The sequence below is a fragment of the Dysidea avara genome, chromosome 3 (assembly GCF_963678975.1).
Source record: "Dysidea avara chromosome 3, odDysAvar1.4, whole genome shotgun sequence".
NCBI classification, from domain to species: Eukaryota; Metazoa; Porifera; class Demospongiae; order Dictyoceratida; family Dysideidae; genus Dysidea; species Dysidea avara.
The window spans coordinates 43,791,305-43,811,556 of NC_089274.1; the positions used below are offsets into that span (position 1 = coordinate 43,791,305).

The 20,252-nt window shown below is 37.6% G+C and overlaps 2 protein-coding genes across 3 annotated transcripts; one reads left to right on the forward strand and one right to left on the reverse strand.

Annotated features, from left to right (window-relative positions):
* Positions 1-455: 455 nt before the first annotated feature.
* On the reverse strand, positions 456-9,239 carry LOC136251146 (uncharacterized). 2 transcript variants are annotated; one of them, XM_066043535.1, is made up of 3 exons: positions 9,156-9,238; positions 2,238-5,879; positions 456-705 (listed from the first exon to the last, which is right to left on the reverse strand). In XM_066043535.1, the coding sequence occupies exons 2-3, from the start codon at positions 5,873-5,875 to the stop codon at positions 612-614; spliced, it is 3,732 nt and encodes a 1,243-aa protein (XP_065899607.1). In that variant the 5' UTR covers positions 5,876-5,879; positions 9,156-9,238; the 3' UTR covers positions 456-611. The 2 variants fall into 2 exon arrangements, 1 of the variants encoding a protein (XP_065899607.1); XR_010698958.1 differs by lacking the exon at positions 2,238-5,879 and having other exon boundaries at positions 9,156-9,239.
* Positions 9,240-14,293: 5,054 nt separating this feature from the next.
* On the forward strand, positions 14,294-15,883 carry LOC136248529 (uncharacterized). The gene has a single exon (XM_066040302.1). It carries the CDS (start codon positions 14,294-14,296, stop codon positions 15,881-15,883), a length of 1,590 nt encoding a protein of 529 aa, XP_065896374.1.
* Positions 15,884-20,252: the final 4,369 nt, after the last annotated feature.

A 20,252-nucleotide genomic window follows, 5' to 3' on the forward strand; every position in this document is an offset into this window, starting at 1 on the left:
ATCGAATGATACTACAGTGGAACCCCTCTAAAAGGACACCCCCTGAATCCTCTTTATAACGAACATTTGTCCAGGTCCAAAATAAATAGTACCAGTAGTTTTTACACCCTTTAACTAAGGACACCTCTATGTAAAGGGAAAAAATAATTCCCCAGTGGTGTCCGTCTTAGTGAGTTCCACTGTAGTGATACAATGCCTCGATTATGAAGAGTTTCTAACTTTCTACTTTAGGTGTGGCATTGCTTATAACAGTCTAATGTGTAACAAGCAAAACTGAATACTTATACAGTGGTGCCAAGTCATCTAATGTGCAGATAACTGAAAACTTCATGAAGGTGAAAGGTGTGCTGTTACCTTCTTCAATAGAACAATCATTTGGTACTGACTCCATAAAATGTTAGATTAACTTCCCAAACAAATGATATTCCCTGTTGTTGTTGTTACATGTTACATGCTTAATTAAAAATAAAAGATATACATAAGAAAATAAAAACACACATTTGCACATATATAACTATGTGTGCATACACATTCAGTAGTTTAGAAATATGTAACTATCAGCAAATTTTACAGTAAAACACACACACACACGCGCACACAACAGAATCATATCAGTTATCTTCAAGTACAAGCAGAGACTCTCGTAAATGACTGAAGGACTCATCATTTTCTCTGAAAGCTTCAGTATTATATAGATCATAGCTCCTGTGCAATATACATGCATTTATAAAAACTAAACGTGTTTACAGCTAAAGGTATATAACTATGTATATGTTTATAACAAATCATGGTGATATGTTACAAATTATACAGTACAACAGTACTGTATATTAAGGATCATGAAGGTTTGTGCTTTTCTGGCCTAAAATGTCACCCTAAAACCAGCCTTTCACAATACCTACATGGCACCTAGGCAGTATTGGTTAGAGCCAAAATGTACAACCTGAAATGCTTCCAATAGGTTGCTACAATTATTCAATACAATTGCCTTCAGACAAGCATAACTCGATGACAACTAAGTTATACTTTTTCACTGTTCGACATCGCTTCAGCCCGACAGGTGCCCTTTGCCATACCACAGTAATATGTGCTTTGTGGACTTACCTGTGTCCTCCTTTGTGTCCCATTTATCTATGCTGACAGTGCAAGGTGTAGATTTTCCACATGATGGCTTCCCTACATTTGTAATAGGAAACGTCCAAGTTTTCGGACAGATTGCAGAGGTCCTTCTTATAGTGTTCTTCATTTGTAGCACTGTGCATGTAATGGGCTGAACATATACCGGAAAACAAAGTGCAATGACCACTTTGTTATTTCAGTAACTGATAGTTGGGGTGCACATTAAGATGAAAACAATAAGCCTGGCACTATTCTTTCTTCTAATGCGGTATGCACAGGTTCACCAGCCAAAATTATGATGCAAAAAAGTAAACAAACAAGTACAAGGATAAAATAAGTTTGATTAGGGATCAAGGACACAAAAGGTAGTAAAACAAGGATGGTCACCTACACCTGAAGCTATAATAATGGACACTTAATTCCTACTTCAGTCATGAAGTATAGGGATTAAATATCCGCTAGCATGTCTTCAGCCTCCTTTGTTTCATTACTTTTTTATTTTGTGATCCCAATTGAACTTAAAATTCCTAATTTTTCCTTGTACTTGTTAAACACATATCAAAATTTCATGTCTCAAAATATGTGTAGCACCAGCAGGTCACATATATAATCAAACACAGGGGCAGATCTAACAAATTCATGCAACCATACAGATCAATGCATGAAACAGCTTGTTGTATGACCCTTCTGGTTCCTACTCTTCTTCACTTCACAATTCACTACAAAAGCAAATATGCATGTAATCGATCCATGCAGCCTCCTTGAGGTTTGGTACCCATTGCACTATAAAGGTAAATATTTGGACCAACATTGGTATAAAATCCAACACACATTCACAGAGTGGTGGGTGATTATTGACGTAAAAGGTCAATTTTGTTGTCGTGCCTACTACATTTACTGCTTGCAGAAAATCAGTCTGTAATCATTGCAGCCCAAAACTTTTGCAGCAATCTGAGTGATGTCAATATCAACCAATTTTAACATTGTCATGATCATTTTCTTAGAAACGTTTTACAACCTGACTTTATTTTAAAGCTGGTATTTTCATGGCTTGGTTACTTTAAATTGCTATAAATACATGCGTACATGAATAAAGACATGCAAAATAATTGAATTACTTGTTATTTTCTGTATTGTCAGATGTGATGTGATACTGCTTCCTCCACTCACGCACCCAAGAAATAAGTGGGATTACAGCAAAGACAATGAAATATAAGCAAAGTGGAAGCAAAATTAATACTACAGAAATACTGATTGTAGCTGGCTCTGAGAAGTTGAAAGTAGTCAAGTTGACAAGTAGCACCATGTTGATTAAAATTGTACTATCTAACATGTTAAGTAATCTGCTTTTGTATGGTTGGATCCATCCATGAATTAACACAATAATAATACAAATAGTTTGTAGGTAATAGAGTCTGTTTGAAAGGTTACCACCATCAACATATGCAATTGCAAAAATCACCAGACGACATATCAGATAAAATGAAGCAAACCAATAATGCTTGTCTTTGTAGCTTCCTTGGAACTGGTCTATAATTGGTTTGATTCTAATAAAGTTAAACCTTCGCTTCAAAATTGGTTCAAATAGAAGTAAGAAAGGGAAAAATATTACAAAAGCAGTTGTACATAACATGGCTACAATGCCATATGCCAGATGTCTACCACTGTAAAGTTTCACAGTTGGCGAGGTATAACAGAATATACCATCAACATCATTAAATTTTATTGGTCTTATCAACTGGATAGATGTTGCTGCTAGTGATGAATAAGACAACAACAGCAGAACACACACAGCTCGTATAATAAAACGCTCACCAATGATTGCTATTCTACTAGAATACTTGGCCACCTTAGTAATCCCAAATATAATCAGAGACACCGCAATTACATGAATGTAATTGATAAACTGTTGATCAATTCCACTTAATCCTTTTACAAAACACAGTTTTCCAATAATCTGTGGGGTCAGTTTAGCAAAACTTGATATTACTGCAACTAGTTGAAACACTCCATCAGAAATGTACAAGTTATTACCTAACAAAACATCCACTATACTATAATAGTATATTATCCCATACAAATGTCCCAGAGATATTTGAAACTTGGAATGCATTAAGCCACACACACCCACTACTATTACAATCCAATACATAATTGTCAACACAATCACCAATGGTAACATCCAAGAACACTTCCTCTCATCAACACAGTCAGGAGAGTTATATGCTAGAGTATATCCTGAACTACAGTCACCACAAGCTACTCCTGTCCTACGTGACCGGCACTGCCCATCCAATTCTCTTGGCAAGTTATAATATCCATTTCCTGTCTCTGTACGATGACTAAAATCACAATAGAAGTTGGGACATAATGCTACTGTATGTTTCCCTAAGAAATTACCAAACCAAAATCCTTGTTTGATCTCAGCATATGCATTAGTTCCTTCACGTCTACATTTGATAACATCATCGTCTTGGTAACATTCACATATTTTAGAGATTGAGCTGTATTCATATCCACTAAAACAAGCTGACATAGGAACTGAAAGTGTTGCTACTAAGTCTTTCACTTCAAAAGAGAAAAATGAACTTATATTTAATTTTAAGGTAAAGTCTTCATCATCTTCTTTTAATTTGGCGATAGTTATCATTTCTGTGCCACTGCGTACAAATACCTGATGATTGCGTATTTCATATGTAGAATTGCAGTTGATACAACTCACTTGGAATTGCAATAATTCTGCGGACACTTGATCATAATAGTCACACAAAGTAACATTGAAATACAATGGTCCAGGCATGTTTGGTCCATCAATGGTGCAACTAGCTTTGCTAATATCACATGAAGCTTTTGAACATACATTTACCTTATATGGTGAAGTAGCAACAGCATCCTTGTACCTCGTAAAGTTTATCTTATCTAGACCATACATGGCAGTAACATTATCAGTAGTATCAAGATATACTGCTTCTTTGCATGATCTATGAAAATTAAAGTATACATCATTACCAGCATACCTAGCAGTATTTCCATCAAACAATGCTATAGAATAGTTTTCTGACTTTTTAGAATTATAAATCTGCCTTATATCTAAGGCACAAAATGAGCTATCATTAGCGATATCAGCATAAATAGCTCCACCACGAAACTTTGCTGTATTGTTAATTAACTGTATTGCAGGGTCCTGTAAAGTGATTCTTGAGTTGACATTAAAGTAAATTGCAGCACCATTTTCGCCATAATTATTTTGGAATAAATTGTGAGACTGTAATTCTAGTTTGTATGAAGTAATATATAAAGCAGTGCCAATGTTGTTAGTAAAGTTTGAAGAAGTTAGCAGCAAGTGAGATACATTCCGTTGTAACGCATCATTAATATACACAACAGTCTGCCCTATGTTATAGTCAAAACTGCACTCACACAAGACGGCTGTGGAATTAGAGTGTGTAAACATGTGTATGGCAGCTCCATGGTCTGGGCTAGTATTATTCACAAACTTGCATTGTGTAAATTCACATTCAAAAGCTCCAAACACAGTTGTAATAATCAAGACTGAGTTCACGTTATTCATAAACATACACTCTCTGAAACTGACGCTAAAAGTTTTCACAATTGCAGCTGAAATGCTTAACACTGACTCAGTGTTATTCACAAATGCACACTGTGTAAAGGTGTAATCCATAGTATTGTCAACTACACTCATAATTGTTAATATTCCATTATCCAATTCATGGTATTTGTTAGATGTAAAATTTGTTCTATGAATATCTACAATGCCATGTCCTGAGATGTCTGCTACTATCACTGCACATCCATGCATAACATGATTTCCTTCATTTCCAAAGAACAAAACATCATTTACAGTAACATTGCTGCTGTTTCCAACCATGTGGACATCAAGTGCTGTATTAGCATTATTTATAAACTGTGTATTCAAAATTGCTATCTTCGTGGTTGTCACAGGATTAAAATCAATGAGTAAGGATGAATAATCAACACTCCAGCATTGTTGAAATATTGTGTTGAAAACATATATTGAAGCTGCTAGACACTGTTCACAATGTATATGTACTGCACTGTTATTACTAAACTTTGATGAATGAACTGTTAATGACATGCTCACTTCCAGATCATAACCATTAGCTTCAAAGAGAATGCCAATACCAATGAACGTTGAATTGTCCACCATGACATTGAGGTTTCCACTAGTAAGTGCTAACTCAAGCCAAATATTATTTGCATCTGCATATACACCATGTGCCAAAAATGTGCCATTGCATATGTATACAGAGTGATTTCCGTCGGCTTTGTACTGATCACTGATTACAGAACTTGAATACTGAAAGATGCAGTTGGTTACGTTAATACTTAACGCACTAAAAAGAAGCGGACTAGTATAACACTCATCCCATGTGATCCCCTCAATGATGACATCACTACATGACTTGCAGTACACACCTCCACTATTGTTACACATGATAGTAGCGCCATTACCAGTTATTGTAATGTTGTGTAGGTTTCCTGATCCTATTGGAGTGGTAGTGTGCAGTGTAACTGATTCTGATGTGATGTTTATAATGGAATTACTTGTCAGATTTTGTAAAGCATAGTAAAGAGAACTACAAGGACATGTTCCATTCACACAACATTCAATACTAATATCACCATCATTATTAACTGTGATCACAGTACTATCAACATGAGACATAAACTGGCTGAGTGATATCCAAGCAATTAAAACTGCTACAGTTGCCATAGCTCTGCAATAAACATTTTTACACAGAAAATAACAAATACACATCATGATAATAGTAGTAACTTGAAGACTCTGCAGGGAAGCTGGGTCAGACAATCTGAGTCATTTGGGCCTCATGTCAAGTAGATCTCATCACATTTCCCAGATCATGCACAGTAAATAAATTTACAAGCTAAAATGAACTAATGGAAATGTAGGTTTACATACTCAATAAAGAAACCTACTTGGAGCCATACCCACTATAAAAAATATGTACAGTGTCTGTGGGTATATATGGAACCACACCTACTTAGCGGGATCACGCTAGGGCTGTACCGATTTCACCTTTTCCACTATATATATAGTAACCATGCAATCTCTATGTATCACATAATATATATATTTGTAGCTGAAGGACTCATCTTCATCATCATCACTAGGCATTTTAAAGTTGGTCACAAGCAATGAAGTTCACAAGTTGGAACTTCTGCAGCGGAGGTGGTAGAATGAGGCAAACAGGGCAACTCTGGCAGTGAAAGTTATACAGTAGAGCAACGGCCATACCAGATGTCATTCTTGGGAGCCTAGCAATTTAGTCTCACTGAAAAACAATCATTTGTGGTAGGATTTTGAATTGTCAACTTAATGGAAATCTGCCAAAATTCCTGGTACCACTTATACCAGTGTCTATCAATATAAATACGTAGAACAATTGTTATGGTAATATGTCAGGAGGAAGCGAGAAATAAAGACCAAAACTGTATGGCTTCATAATCCAAGAAAATGGTGGCTAACAGGCTGGGCGTGCACAATACAAAAAAGAGAATTTTCTGACTTCCTTGTCATCGATTCGCCTCATAATAGGTGGGTAACTTAGAATGGATACAAGTATTGATGTTGAGTTGAAGGCTTGTGGTATGTCCATGAGTTGAGGAGGTAAAAACGATAAATGTCATGTGAATCGTAGTGGGGATTGCAAAACCGGTAAATAACTCACAGTAGTGCCTCGCACTTATTTACTTGAGGCTTGTGCTTTTTACTTTTTTGGCTGTGTGACTCATAGTAGTAAGTCTTCATAGAGCATGTTTTCATTAAATCTGGTTACATTTTAGCCTTATCCGGATTACTGTTCAGGTCAGTGGGTCAGCCAGATCAGCAGTTCTCCTAACTTCTTTCCTACTGAATAGCTACAAAATAATAACTTTTTTACCTTAAAATGTCTTGTATGGTTTATGGGCTTGGCTATACTGTTTTTTAAGCTCACAACTTAATGTAGACAGATAAACTGGCACTGGCCACTGACATTAGATAACCAAGACAGTGAGATTGCTCCCTTCACAGCGACAATAACTAAATATTGTAATATCCATTGTAAGTATATGCTAAAGCATAGCCGCGAGTGCTATATGAAAAATAAAGTACGAGGCACGCGGCCGAGATGCTAATAAGTCAACATTGATATATAGGTTGTAAAAGCCTTGGCTTGAATACCAGCATATAACGCAATGCTCTATACACATGCTACAAATAGGTGCCTGTGATCTGTGTAAGCACTAAACTACAAACCAGCTGCAGATATTACACAACCATTTGGTTTATATTTGATTTGTAAACACCCTCTGCCTCAGGTATCATGTTTTGATGCATACATTCCAGTCTCTATCTGCAACTCTGTTACTCTAATCTTGGTGTTGTTATGGGATTATGGAACACACCATTCCATTACATTAGGGGCCAAACTGTAATACGAAAGAGACAAGTAAAACTATCATACACTACAGGTGTTATAGGATCATGGAGGTTTGATAGCTGAAACTATTGACCAGAAACCAGCCTTGCAATGCCTTGGTATTATTGCTTAAGTATAATCAAGCCCAAAAGTGTCTTCGGTGCAACCCAAAATGCTCCAATAGGTTGCTTCAAAATTCATAATAGTGGAATTTTCTTCTGACTGACTTACTGTATGTGTTGATGCCTTCTGACAGCATAAACCCAATAACAACTATGACTATGGGCTTCACTGTTAGATGTCACTTCGGCTTGACAGGTTGGCATATTACAATGCAAGCATCATGGACTTACCTTTGTTCTTCTTTGCCTCCCACTTCTTTTCACTGACAGCACAAGGTGTCAATTTTGGTAATGCATATTGGCTTCCCTAGGCTGCTATACTGACTATTTCGTTATACAATTGGAATCCGCCTGTACTTCCGTAGTGACTGGATTGATTGCAGAGGCACTTCTTGTACTGTTCTTTGGTTGTAATTAATGCTATGCACTGGGCCAAACATAGGCACATCGGTACATATAGCTTGATACACACAGTGTATGTAGAATGACCTTTTATATAAAACCACTGTTTTATCACACTGAGTAACTAAATGTACAAGGCTCAAACATTGAAATGCTTGGAATGTGAGGGGCCCATATACTCGGGCAGGAGTACTCACATTCCAAGCATTTCAATGTCTCACTCATCCACATAATTATACGGGTGACAAGTACCTTCAACATGCAATATGTATCATCTGATTCCCTTTCATTGCAGCAGTCAAGCAATTTCTCCTGAAAAGGTAACCTAATGCAGTGGCAGCTAGGCAACAACCAAATAGTTTTGAGGGGTAACTAAAACAACCAAAGTATGCATACATAATTATAGTCTAAGCTTATGCACCTATCAATGTTAGGCCCCTACCCCCCCAGTACGGGCCATGTGGGGACAAGGTGGGGATTTGACACCCTGCAAGAGCAATAACCCCACTACTGGGGCCTAAGTGTTTGTCTAACCCCCTATCTACCCACTATATTCCCCAAGGTATTCCCCCACTCCATGATCAGTTGACCTTCTGCTCAGATCCACACAATCGCTAAAACTCTCCTGCCGGAATGGCCTTCTTCAGGGAGTTAAGGTCTCCATCTGGTTCCTCACTATGAAATACGACGGACCTGCTGTGTTCGGCTAACAGCACCAACACTCTCTTCTGTTCTGCCATGCCAGCAGACAATACACGTTAAGGTTTGGCTACGGGTCAATGTCACGTGATTTAACTAAATATAGGTACACAATTCGATTGTTATAAAAAATGCGTGACAAAGCAGTCAAACGAGCTTGATCGCGAATGCCAAAGGATGCAAATAAGTCATCAAATAACCGCTGCAGCATTTAATATATTTTTTTGTCTGCTTGTTTTCTTGTATTAACAACATGCAGCCAGCTCACATTACTTGAGCTATCATGTTATTTATTCATGCCTTCGGCCGACTATACGTATCATATACGTATGCAGTTATGCAAGCGTACCTGTATCACAGTTTACAAGTTGTATGCACTGACGCGCCGAATCGTCTCCGGACTGACGTGCTGTTTATGACCTTAGCGTTGACCTCAGCAGAAAATAAGTACTCTAATTTGTTCGAGCATGCATTTTCGCTGTTTTGCGTGGGTGATCCGCGGGGTTGAATAAGAAAAAGCAGTGAAACAAGGGAATAAGTAGTGCAAGAGAGGCTGTCTATGCCTGCTCGACCGGTGCATGCGAAGGTGCATGGACACTGATTTTTAGGCTCAGATCAGAAAGTCTAGCTAAACCAGAGCGGGCGGGCGGCTCATTATTTATACAATCTTACTAGGCATTCCAGCCCAATTGTTAAATTTTGGAAAAATGGACTTTTATATGCTCAATAGATAGAGTATTGATTGCCAATCTCAGAAATATATAGTTTGTTGGGTTGGAATTAGTTACTTTGGTATGCACAGTGCTTTAAAACTAAACTGAAAAAGGTACATTTTTTCTCCAGGGCTCCCCATACATTTTAAAGGGAAAAATGGCACAATTGAATCAGGAAGCCATCTAGCAATCTGGACTACCTTGAAACTGCAGTTACTTCTAGCTGCAAGTTTGTACATGTAGCTAATGAGAGTAACTTCAGATGTTATCAGATCTCAGCGATCTTTGTATGCTTTGTGGTGAGCAAATAGCTATGTTTCACCTACTGCATGCACACTTCTCAATACAATGGTGTATATCCATAGGTAAGTAGCTATCTCAAGTAAGTAAAAACATCAAGTTAACAACTTATTAAGGTAAACAACTAAAGTGGAGGTGCCACAATGATGCAACAATACCTAAGGGTGGAGTTGTGGCTTCAATTACGGTGCCGGCATTGTTATGCTGACTTTGAAGTGGTTTGTATTTTTGAGCTGATGACACAGCCATCAGAAAATTGCTCTGGAGTTGAAAATCGTTAACCCGAGCGAAGTAACTACGCACTTTAAAGTAAGCACCAGTGACTACCTTCCACCCGACAGGTTGTATACAATCACTGGACTGGACTAGTGGACTGGACTGGTGGACTGGACTGGTGGACTGGACTACTTGACTCAAGATTTTTTTTTGTTTGTTTTTCATTTTAGCACATATTTGGGCAACTGGTCGTAGCTATTGCTACATTGAATGTAAAATATGCAGGTAAATCTGTCTACTTGGCACTGTCTGTTATCTTAGAATTGTGTGTAATTCTCTCTCTCTCTCTCTCTTGGCATAATCTCTATTGTACGACTACCATTTGTCTTATCATGAAGTACAAACCATGCATACAGTACATGTGTATGTAGTGTTGTAGTAACCATGCAAGTTATAGTCATGGAGTCAGCTGGGCGACAGTTAACTGTCTTGCTATTCAATAGCTGATAAAAAAGGTTCTATAGTTTTTGCATGACAGCAATAACAAGTGAAATCACATGCACAATATTTCAACCAATCAAATTGATTCATTTTGAACTTTAAACTATAATTACCGCATGTGACTTCTGTTTTAGATTTGTTGACAAACAAGAACTATTAGAATCTCTGTACATAGCTGAAGCTGGGCAATGTTGACAAGTCTGGCATGATCACACCTTTCTTTTGTTTGTGTGTGGGGGAGTGGTCTAACTACATGAGATTAACATACTTGCAACCAGTTGCCCAAATATTTAGGTAAAAAAGGGAAAATACCTAAGTCCAGTCCAGTCCACCAGTCCAGTCCAGTGATTGTATACAACCTACCCGACACTACGTTTTTTAAAGTTTTAAAGTATTCTACATGCCCCGGCATTACACTGAAGGCTTGGAAAGATTACGAAACAACACAAAACTTACTTACATGCGAGGGGTCCGTAACGCAGTACTTAGATTTGAGATTTGAGAAATCTTAAGAAAGATTCAAGATTTTGACTGAGATTTGAAAAGATTTTACAAGATTTTAAGATTTCAGTTAAGATTTGAAATACTTTTTAATATATATATATATATTTTTTATTTTAACTGCTTTTTAATGCAGGCAAGGCCTGCATTAATGGTCTGTGGGCAACTGGTGCCCACAGCCAGAAAAAGTATACGTACAACTTACATTTACAATTGAATGTATAAAATTACAATGAAATTAAGTTAGCTGGCTAAGATTATTACATACATTTACATTTGGTATATAGTTGAACTATCCTATAATTTTAAAACTTACATGTGTATTTAATAATAAACTTACTTATATAGCTAAGTACTTATTTTAAGAGCGAGAGAGAAGAAAAAAATAATTAATTACTGCTGAAGTTTGGTGGGCGAGGAGACTTGGAGCAGGTACTACAAGGGCAAACAAAGTGCATACTGTGAGGATTGTCAGAGTTAAAATTGTTAGTAAAATGCTGCCAGAAGATCTTGAATAACTGTGATTTAATGGTGGAAAAAGGTTGATTTAAGTCAAGTACTGGTAGACTGTTGTAGGTTCTTGGTAATCTGTTAAAGTAGAAGTTACTTTGTTTGTTGGATGATGTAAAATTGTGTTGAAGCTTGTTACTGGTGGAGGATCTGGTAGGATTGCGGCAAAAGTTGACATAGTTACTGATATTGAAATGATTAGATGGATGCTGGATTGATTTTACGAAGAAAAGTATGTCATAAAGATCATAGGTGTACATCATTTTAAATACTATGTTGTAGTGCTGTGGAGCCGTGTTCTGTGCCTGGTATGAGTCGAGGTACGAGTCTACTGAAGAGGCTACTCTTTAGCTATTGCAATACTGCATGCTACCAGCAATAGAGCTTAGTATATGTGGCTAATTTACTTAGTTAAATTGGCGGCTTTGCCCACTGACACGTAGCAAGTTAGCCTATAGCTAATGGAACTGTTCCCAATGCATTTATACAGTTACCTCACATAGTAAGTAATCATGACTAAGAGCTAGCTCTCCTTATAGTGATCTCAGTAGTGATGAGAAAATGCCTAGATCTTGAGTTGTACATACTTCATTTGTACTGAGCAACCAAGATAGTGACATAGCAAACTACCTCAGTGCTGGTCACCGTAGCTAAAGCATTCAATCAAATCAAATAGCCCTGCATGCGCACATAAGCTCAGTAAATCTCACACTAGAGTTGGCAAATACTATTATTAACTACTACTTTGCCCTTTCATGCCGCACATGTATAGCTGTATTATAATACTGTATGCATCAAATAATATGTCTAAAATCATCATGTTTTGCCATGTCCATGCAAGTTGTGTACAATTTAGCTATATCATTATTTAGACATCTCTTGCAACTGTTGACAGTTGGACTGCATAATTGTCTTGATAATTGTGTACAGGAACTTCAGCATATCAATGGTGTAGTTGACTTCAGCAAATGTGAAATAATATATCAAAGATACCACACAATTAGATTTTACACATAGATTCCACACTTCTATATAATATAACTTATAGTGCAACTGTCTTTGAGACTGTCTACCTGAGTTAGCAAAGTGATATGGACATTGACCCATTGAGATATAAATTATTAGCTAGCATGCTTGTTAAAGTTTGTGCATGTATTGTAAATTGTATGTATAAACATACGTACATAAACTCAGCTAAGCGAAGGTATCAGATGCGTTCATGCATTTCAAGGTATCAGATGGTATCAGATGCGTTCAGTGCAAGTATATCAACTTCCAAAGTGGATAGTTCCTGAGGTTGCTGCTCCATCTCCTGTTATCTTTCACTAAACAATAATAGATGAGATAGTAATTTAATCTGCTCGAATCTGTTCAGCTAAGAGTGTGATATCATTTGGACACATTACTTGCTGGCATGGTAGAGTTAAGCTTACACATTACATAGTGCATGTTGCTACATAGCTAATTATAATTGGACTAAGCTTTCATACCCGCTGAGCTTAATGTTGTGGGATGCTGGCACAAGATACCAGTACAGGAATATTCAAAAGCATGCAAATTCTTTGTAACCAAAACCTTAAGATTTCAGAGACTCCAGCCAGCCATGTTGTGACTTGATCCACAGCCACATACAATCAAGACATGTGCCTATATGGTTATGGAGCCATAGCAGGGATTATTAGTCTTCTCTGTATTCTTCTTGCCAGCACGTCTCTGACTCCCTATACTGACAAAGGCTTTCAGTAGCCTTCACAGCTGAGGTCCCATATGAGTGGGATAACAAATTAAACTACATAGCAAATATCACTACTCGTATCACTAAAAGCAGGGGTCCCACATGTGTAGCTAAACTTAATTTTCATTAATTTGCTGCATGAATGTTGGCTAGTCTATATCGAGGTCTATACTATATCTAGAATATAGAGATTGAGATGTGTTGATTATAATTACTGCATGATGATTTTCAAGAATGTGAATATTGACGAGACGTGCTATAGCTACTCCTGATTTAGCTAAAGAGCTCACTAAAGAGATGTAGCTGTTAGCTATTGGAGTTTTATCTTGGCTATTATGTCAGGAGCAATATGAATCCGTACATGCACCATGCTCACTCTTTTCACAGGTGTGAATTCAGTATGTAGACTCACCTAACAAAGATCCGAGTCAGGGTCACTAACTAGCTTGTCCCAACGAGTTCGTCAAGTAGCTAAAGGCGTTGCGAAGAAGAAACAACCTCGGGAACAACTGGCTATATCTCTGGCAATATACGTAGACTGCAAGAACCCAATAATCGCACAGTACACGTGGACGAACAGGCCTAGGTGCAAGACAGCCGCAAGAATACGTGTTAACAAGCAAGAGCTTGAGTAAAATATCCAAACGTTTACTGAAATTTACTAACAAGCTTGAGGAATACTTGAGGTCCAATGATGTTATTGATATCAAGATTCCGATTGAGGACTCTGAAGCTCTTCCTCCTGTTGATTCCTATGTGTATGTAAAGTGGACAGAAGCTGGAGAGGAACCACCTGGTTGGTACAAGGCGCGAGTTGGTCAGTACTTCCTAGACAGATCGTGTAAAATTGTTTATGATGACAGTGATGATCAAGTTGTTTCTGAAGTTGTTGCTTTACATACAATAGAGTGGAAACCATGTGCTAAAAGAGCAAGGAACTTTGTCTCCCTTGATGGGAAACCTGCTTTTAACAAAGCCAACGGGAAACCATCAGTTAAATTTGCTGACTCAATGGAACACTTACTCAAAGGATATGCTGACGATGTCACTTTGATCTCCTGTGATATCGATGTTCATAAATCAGTTTTACAAACAATTGACCTGAAGGCAGCAGATTTGGACTTGACTTTTAAACCATCTAAATGTATTTCCTTTCTATTTGATGGCTCCAAAGTTGCGCCAATGGGCTTGCCATTATCCAAAGGTACAACTAGACCCATCACAGAAGGCCAAACCAAATTTTTAGGAAAGTTAATTGATGTCTCTTTGAGTGCTACCAAGAAAGCTGCAGGCAAGCGTATGATAAGCCATCTTACTAACTTACTTTCTGCATCTGACTCACTCCCCATCCGTGGTGAGTACAAACTGTGGATTTACCGGAACTATATTCTCTCACTGACACGGTTTCATTTGTGTGTTGATGCTGTCTCCAGGGGAACCATCTCCAAGTTAGAATCTATTGCCACACGGTTTCTGAAGAAATGGCTGAATTTGCCCCGGAGTGCTACACGAGTTATTCTGTACTACCCAGGTGTTTGTTGTCCTAGTATTTCTCATGTCTCCAGGGAGGCAAAACTAAGTTTGCTAGCCTGTGTCAGTGCCTCCTCTGACTTGCGGCTCCAGGAACTTAACCTCCATTTGCGTCTTGGGAATGTTGCTCTACAAATCCAAGACAATGACTATTCCATCCTGTCGATTGCTCAAAAACAATTATCTGCCTTCCCATCAGCTCGGTCGTTATATATTAAGGCTAAGCACCAGTTGTCAGATTCCATCAAAGCTCAATGCAAAGACCATTTACAGTCACTAACTGTTCAGTCAAAATTTGAGAGTTCCGCTGAACTAGAGAGCTCCTGTAAAACTTGGAACAGGCTACTGAAGGGATTCCACCCCGGTCAATTGTCATTCCTCCTTCGTGCAGCATCTGACACTCTACCCACCGCTGTGAATTTACAGAGATGGTCCATCCTATGTGAAGCGAAGTGTTTGCTTTGCGATTCACGGCGCCCAACAACTGCTCATGTTTTAAGTAGCTGCCCTGCAGCATTAAATCAACAGCGGTATACCTACCGTCATGATCAGGTTCTTCGTGTTTTGGCCACTAAACTTTCTGAAGCATTTGCTGACATCCCATTTGTTAAAGTGTTTGCTGATATACCTAATTTCCATGCTGATAATTCTCCACAGTCTACAATTCCGATGAGTCTCCTTATTACATCCTACCGTCCAGACATTGTAATATATAATTCCCAGAGTTCTTCCATCACTCTGTTGGAACTAACATGCCCTCTGGACTCCATCCATCACATCCAGTCTGCTCGCAATAGGAAGCAGAGCAAAACTGAGTATCTGCAGCTGTTGGCTGAATTTGATCGCCTAAATATTGCTAACTATTATGACACCATTGAAATCACGGTACTTGGTCATTTTCAAGTGTCTTCCATCAAGAATCTATCTCGTTTGTTAAACTTTGTTCAAGCTGATATAAGGATTTCGAAGCACATTATTAAGGAATGGTTAGATGCTGCTGCCTCTGCCAGTATCTCTGCCTCTCAGAGAATTTTTCTAGCACGAAACTGTACAGAGTGGTGCACAAATTAGACAGTTTTATTTTTGTAATTACAGTAATTAGTCTTTTTTGTTGTTGTTTTTGCCTTGCCATGCCCACAGTGTAGTCCTCTACTTTTTGTGTTCGCATGCTGTCCGAGGTTTCACATGCCTATTTGTTTTGTTGTACATCTTTTCATCACAATTGTTAATGATGGTTATCTCTCTAAGATTAAGATTTGATTGTGGTAGTCTCAGATTCAAAGATTTCAGCAAGATTTTAAAGATTGTCACGAAGATTAGGAAGATTTTAAAGATTCCATGGATTTTAATGGATTTTGCAGATTTCACAGAGATTCAGAGATTTGAGAAGATTCTTGTAGATTGCATGGCGATTCCAAGAGATTTGAATCTCGGATAAGTTAGATTTAAAGCGTGGCGGACCCCTCGCTTACATGTAACGTGCACGACAAAACTAAGATTTTCATGATGATCAGCGTGTGGACAGACCCCATAGCCGATCTTCATCCTCATTGGAGCTCGGACTACGGAGCAACCCCAAGTTAAACGCGAGTTGTTGTTTTGTACCAGGGTTCTATTGGGGAATATACGGAGAAATTTTTTATTAAAAAATCTCGGATACTGGAATGCCTAATCTTACATGCAGCACCTGACTGTTTTATTGGAATTAGCTAGCTGAAAGGGTTAATTAATTAAAGCGGTCCCTCCTCCTGACATTGGGATTGGTCTTCAGCCCATCTAGCCCTTCCTCTGTGCCTAGCTGTGTAACTACTGAGCAAGTTAGTTTATAACTTCTATACAATCACTAAACATTGAGATGATGAAATAATGGTAAAAGCTCACCAAATTTAGGCGGTGAGACATAGCAATGTTGGCAGGGGATCTGAAACAATATTAAGTGACCTTAGTTAAGGCCAGGCAAACTTGATTGGCTACTTGTTTCTCATCAACAAAAAAATTGGATTTCCATGCGAGCGGGGGTCATTTTTGCCTCGGGTCATTTTCATTAGCTATTCATTATTAATTTACTATAAATGTTAGCTAAAGCCTTTTAAGAACTGGTCAGTAGCTACTTACGTTTTACCACTGTTTTTTGAGGACATTTGCTGTGCTGTAAAAATGATAGTGAGCCTTCTAAGCATCAAAATATGTGTGCACGTGACTGATAACAGCAATAATGAAATTATAGGTGGTGGGGTAAAAAGGGATGCGGGCAGAGAATTAATCACGTTTGCCTGGCCTAACAGGGCCTAAAAACATTTTTTTAAATAAGGTCTTAACACTGCACACTGAATTTGCTGTGTTAACATTTGCTGTGTTAAAGCTCAAATGTGCAGTGATAAATGAGATTTTGTAGTGTTAATAAAATTAGTGTAATTGCCAAGGATACTACATATCACCAAGTGTCATAGTCACATACCTAAACAGCTGCAGATCTTCATAAACAAGTGTGCTGATTAAGTGTTTCTGGATGTTTCTGCCAATGCATGGCTACTGTTATGTATAAATTTAAGCCGATCTGCATGGATAAAACCATTGCTGACATGACTTGAAATCTGTGACCTGCACTAGCTAATACTTAATTGCATGTTTCAATCTTCCGGTTCAGTATATAAATGTATAGTTATACCACGGACATGAGTGCTTTGCTTGATATATACGCACAAGCACAAGGGCCACAGGCCCAAATGCGAGTGTGTATATACAGGCAAAACACGAGTGCCCGTGGTATAACTAATATGTTCTACTTTAGCATGTCCCACCTAATTGGCAAAATCTTTAGTTGAATATCTTTCTCTTATATGGAGAACCAAGTAAGCTGTGATTGTGGGATTGAATTTTGCCAAACAAACTGTGATTGTGGGATTCAATTTTAATACATCAAACAGTAGTTTGATTTTATTTTTGCTAATATAGCAATTTTAAGAATTGCAGACTAGGTATATATACAGTGGATATTCTATAAGTGTAGCAGGCAACAAGAAAGTGCTTTCCAACAAAATAAAAGTAACAAAGAAACATTTTAAAGGAATTTAAACCTATAAAATGCTTCTTGGTAAAAAAAAAAGCAATACAACCGAGTGTTATAGTAGCTGGCTGCTCTATTAGAGTATCTTGATTTTAACACAGTAATATTTGTATTGAATCTTTATAATTACCAATGCAGGTGAGTGATGAGAAGACAAGAAATTTAATGAAACACTGCAAGCTTGCATTGTTATTTTAAGTATTGCATGGGGATGCAAAAGTTTATGTGGTCAGCATAAACTATACGCATATCATAATCTCGTAGTAAAAATGATTTACAAAGAATTCTAAATTTATAAATACCTATATACAAATACAGTTCATTAATTGCTTCATTTTCAGTTTTTGTGGCCAACAGTTTCAGTCAACTTTCCCTCCACCCCTCAAGTTAAACCTGACTTTTCTACTTTGCCATATATAAGGACTGGCCAACACAAGCAGCTTGTACAATAACATGATCTCTTCTTATGTTCAAGTTATGATAAATCATTGGACTTGTACCTACGGTATACATCACACCCACACACGCACACACACATCACACCAGTAAACTTGTATTGCATAATTATCCAGCTTACGTAACTTCCATTGACTGAACATGCTAAACGCTAAACACATAAAATAATCGATAAAAAACCAATTAAACAATACACATTACTATTTTTTACATTTGATCATGTGACTATACCAGAGATCATGGACTAAATTTGAAATCTATAATAGCTATGTGGTTCAGTGTCTGAACACATTTCAAATCTCAAACAGTTAAAGAGGAATAGCACAATGAAAGATGAAGTACAGTAGAAAACAAGCAATGACTGTGACACCACCATACACATAGTGAATCTTAAACTTGAAGTATGCTAACTGAGTAATGAATAAAGCACATGTTATGGAGCACAAGCAACTGTCCTTGTTTGGTTGCAATTTAATTACATGCATGCTCCATGTAGCTAGCTACATAGCTGGTTTGTCAATTAACTTATAGCTACTGGGTACAATATTATAATGTTAACTGGTAGTCTGTAGCTAGCTAATCTGCTTTATACAGTAGCTGGCTAGATAGCAGAGTAAGTGTAAAACCCTGCCAGCTATATACAGGTGTATGTGATGTAGTTGCTAAAATAATGTCGAAGCACTCCACCCCTCCTTTAAATTTTACTATAAATTTTTTTCTTGGTAGAACCTACAGCTTTAAGTATATGTCTTAGAAAAGAATAGAAAGCAGGAAAGATTAGCTTCTAGTGAAAGAGTATGGTCACGCTTTTATAGGCAAGCGTCTGAAGGCTTAGTCCAGTTATGGCTGACAGAGTTACATCTATAATTTACTACACACTCAACGTGCAGTACTTGCACTGGATCAATTCTTGTTGAGACACATCTTTCGTGTTATGTAGGCACCAAACTGGGGAAGTATATTCTAAAATTGGTCTGAATAGCTTTGTAGGCAGTTGCTTTAACTGACGAAGAACATGAAAATAGTGTGTGAAGTAGTTCAGTGAACGAGATGCCTTGCATGGCTGCTAGGTGCTTCACATGATCACCCCGGCCCATTTAACCTTAGAATCAATGAATACTCCCAAGTACGTACTTGACTACTGATTTTACTGGAATCTGTTGACCACCTAGAAAATAGCTACATATTGGAGGAAGATGCTTGTACAAATGCATTCACATTTCAGAGGATTCAATTTCAATAGCCACTTTTTTGCACCATTCATATATCTCGGTTAGATAATCTTGAAGAAGTTCACGATCACAAGGGGACACAATTTCTTTGTAAAGTGCAATATCATCAGCAAAAGAGTTAGATGTCACTGTGTTGGATAATTTTATGCAGCTCATCAACATACAATATAAACAATAGGGGACCTAGCACTGATCCTTGAGGCATCCCAGATCTGACAGGCAGAAAAGTTGCCATAAACTACAACTCTCAGAAATCTATATTAGTTAAGAATGAATCAAACCATGATAAAAGATTGGCATGAATGCCAAGACTCTTAAGTCGAAGTAACAATTACTGTTGTGGAACAGAGTCATAGGCCATTGCAAAGTCAAGTAAGAGGCAATGAAAAGAGTTACGTCTTTCAAGGCAAGCTGCCCAGTCATCAAAAGTAGAAGCAAGGAGTGTAACAGTAGAATGTTTATTGTGAAAGCCATGATGAGACTACTAATAAGTTTGTTAGACTCTAAAGCAATTGTAAGAATAATTCTTTCCATTACCTTAACAACAACAACAGACGTAAGGCTAATAGGATGACAGTTAGAAGGAAGGTGTTATTATGAACTGCATGTATGGCTGTTTATGAAACTCATTTCAAAAACAACTATATACTGGTGAATAAATGTGTCCATTTCAACATTATAGCCA

Bases quoted from the DNA above. Each gene is read 5' to 3' on its own strand.
- LOC136251146 (XM_066043535.1), bottom strand. From the start codon at position 5,875: ATGGCAACTGTAGCAGTTTTAATTGCTTGGATATCACTCAGCCAGTTT. The intron at 706-2,237 runs GTAATTCAATTA...TATATTGCACAG, and splicing joins GACAATACAGAAAATAACAA to GAGCTATGATCTATATAATA.
- LOC136248529 (XM_066040302.1), top strand. From the start codon at position 14,294: ATGGAACACTTACTCAAAGGATATGCTGACGATGTCACTTTGATCTCC.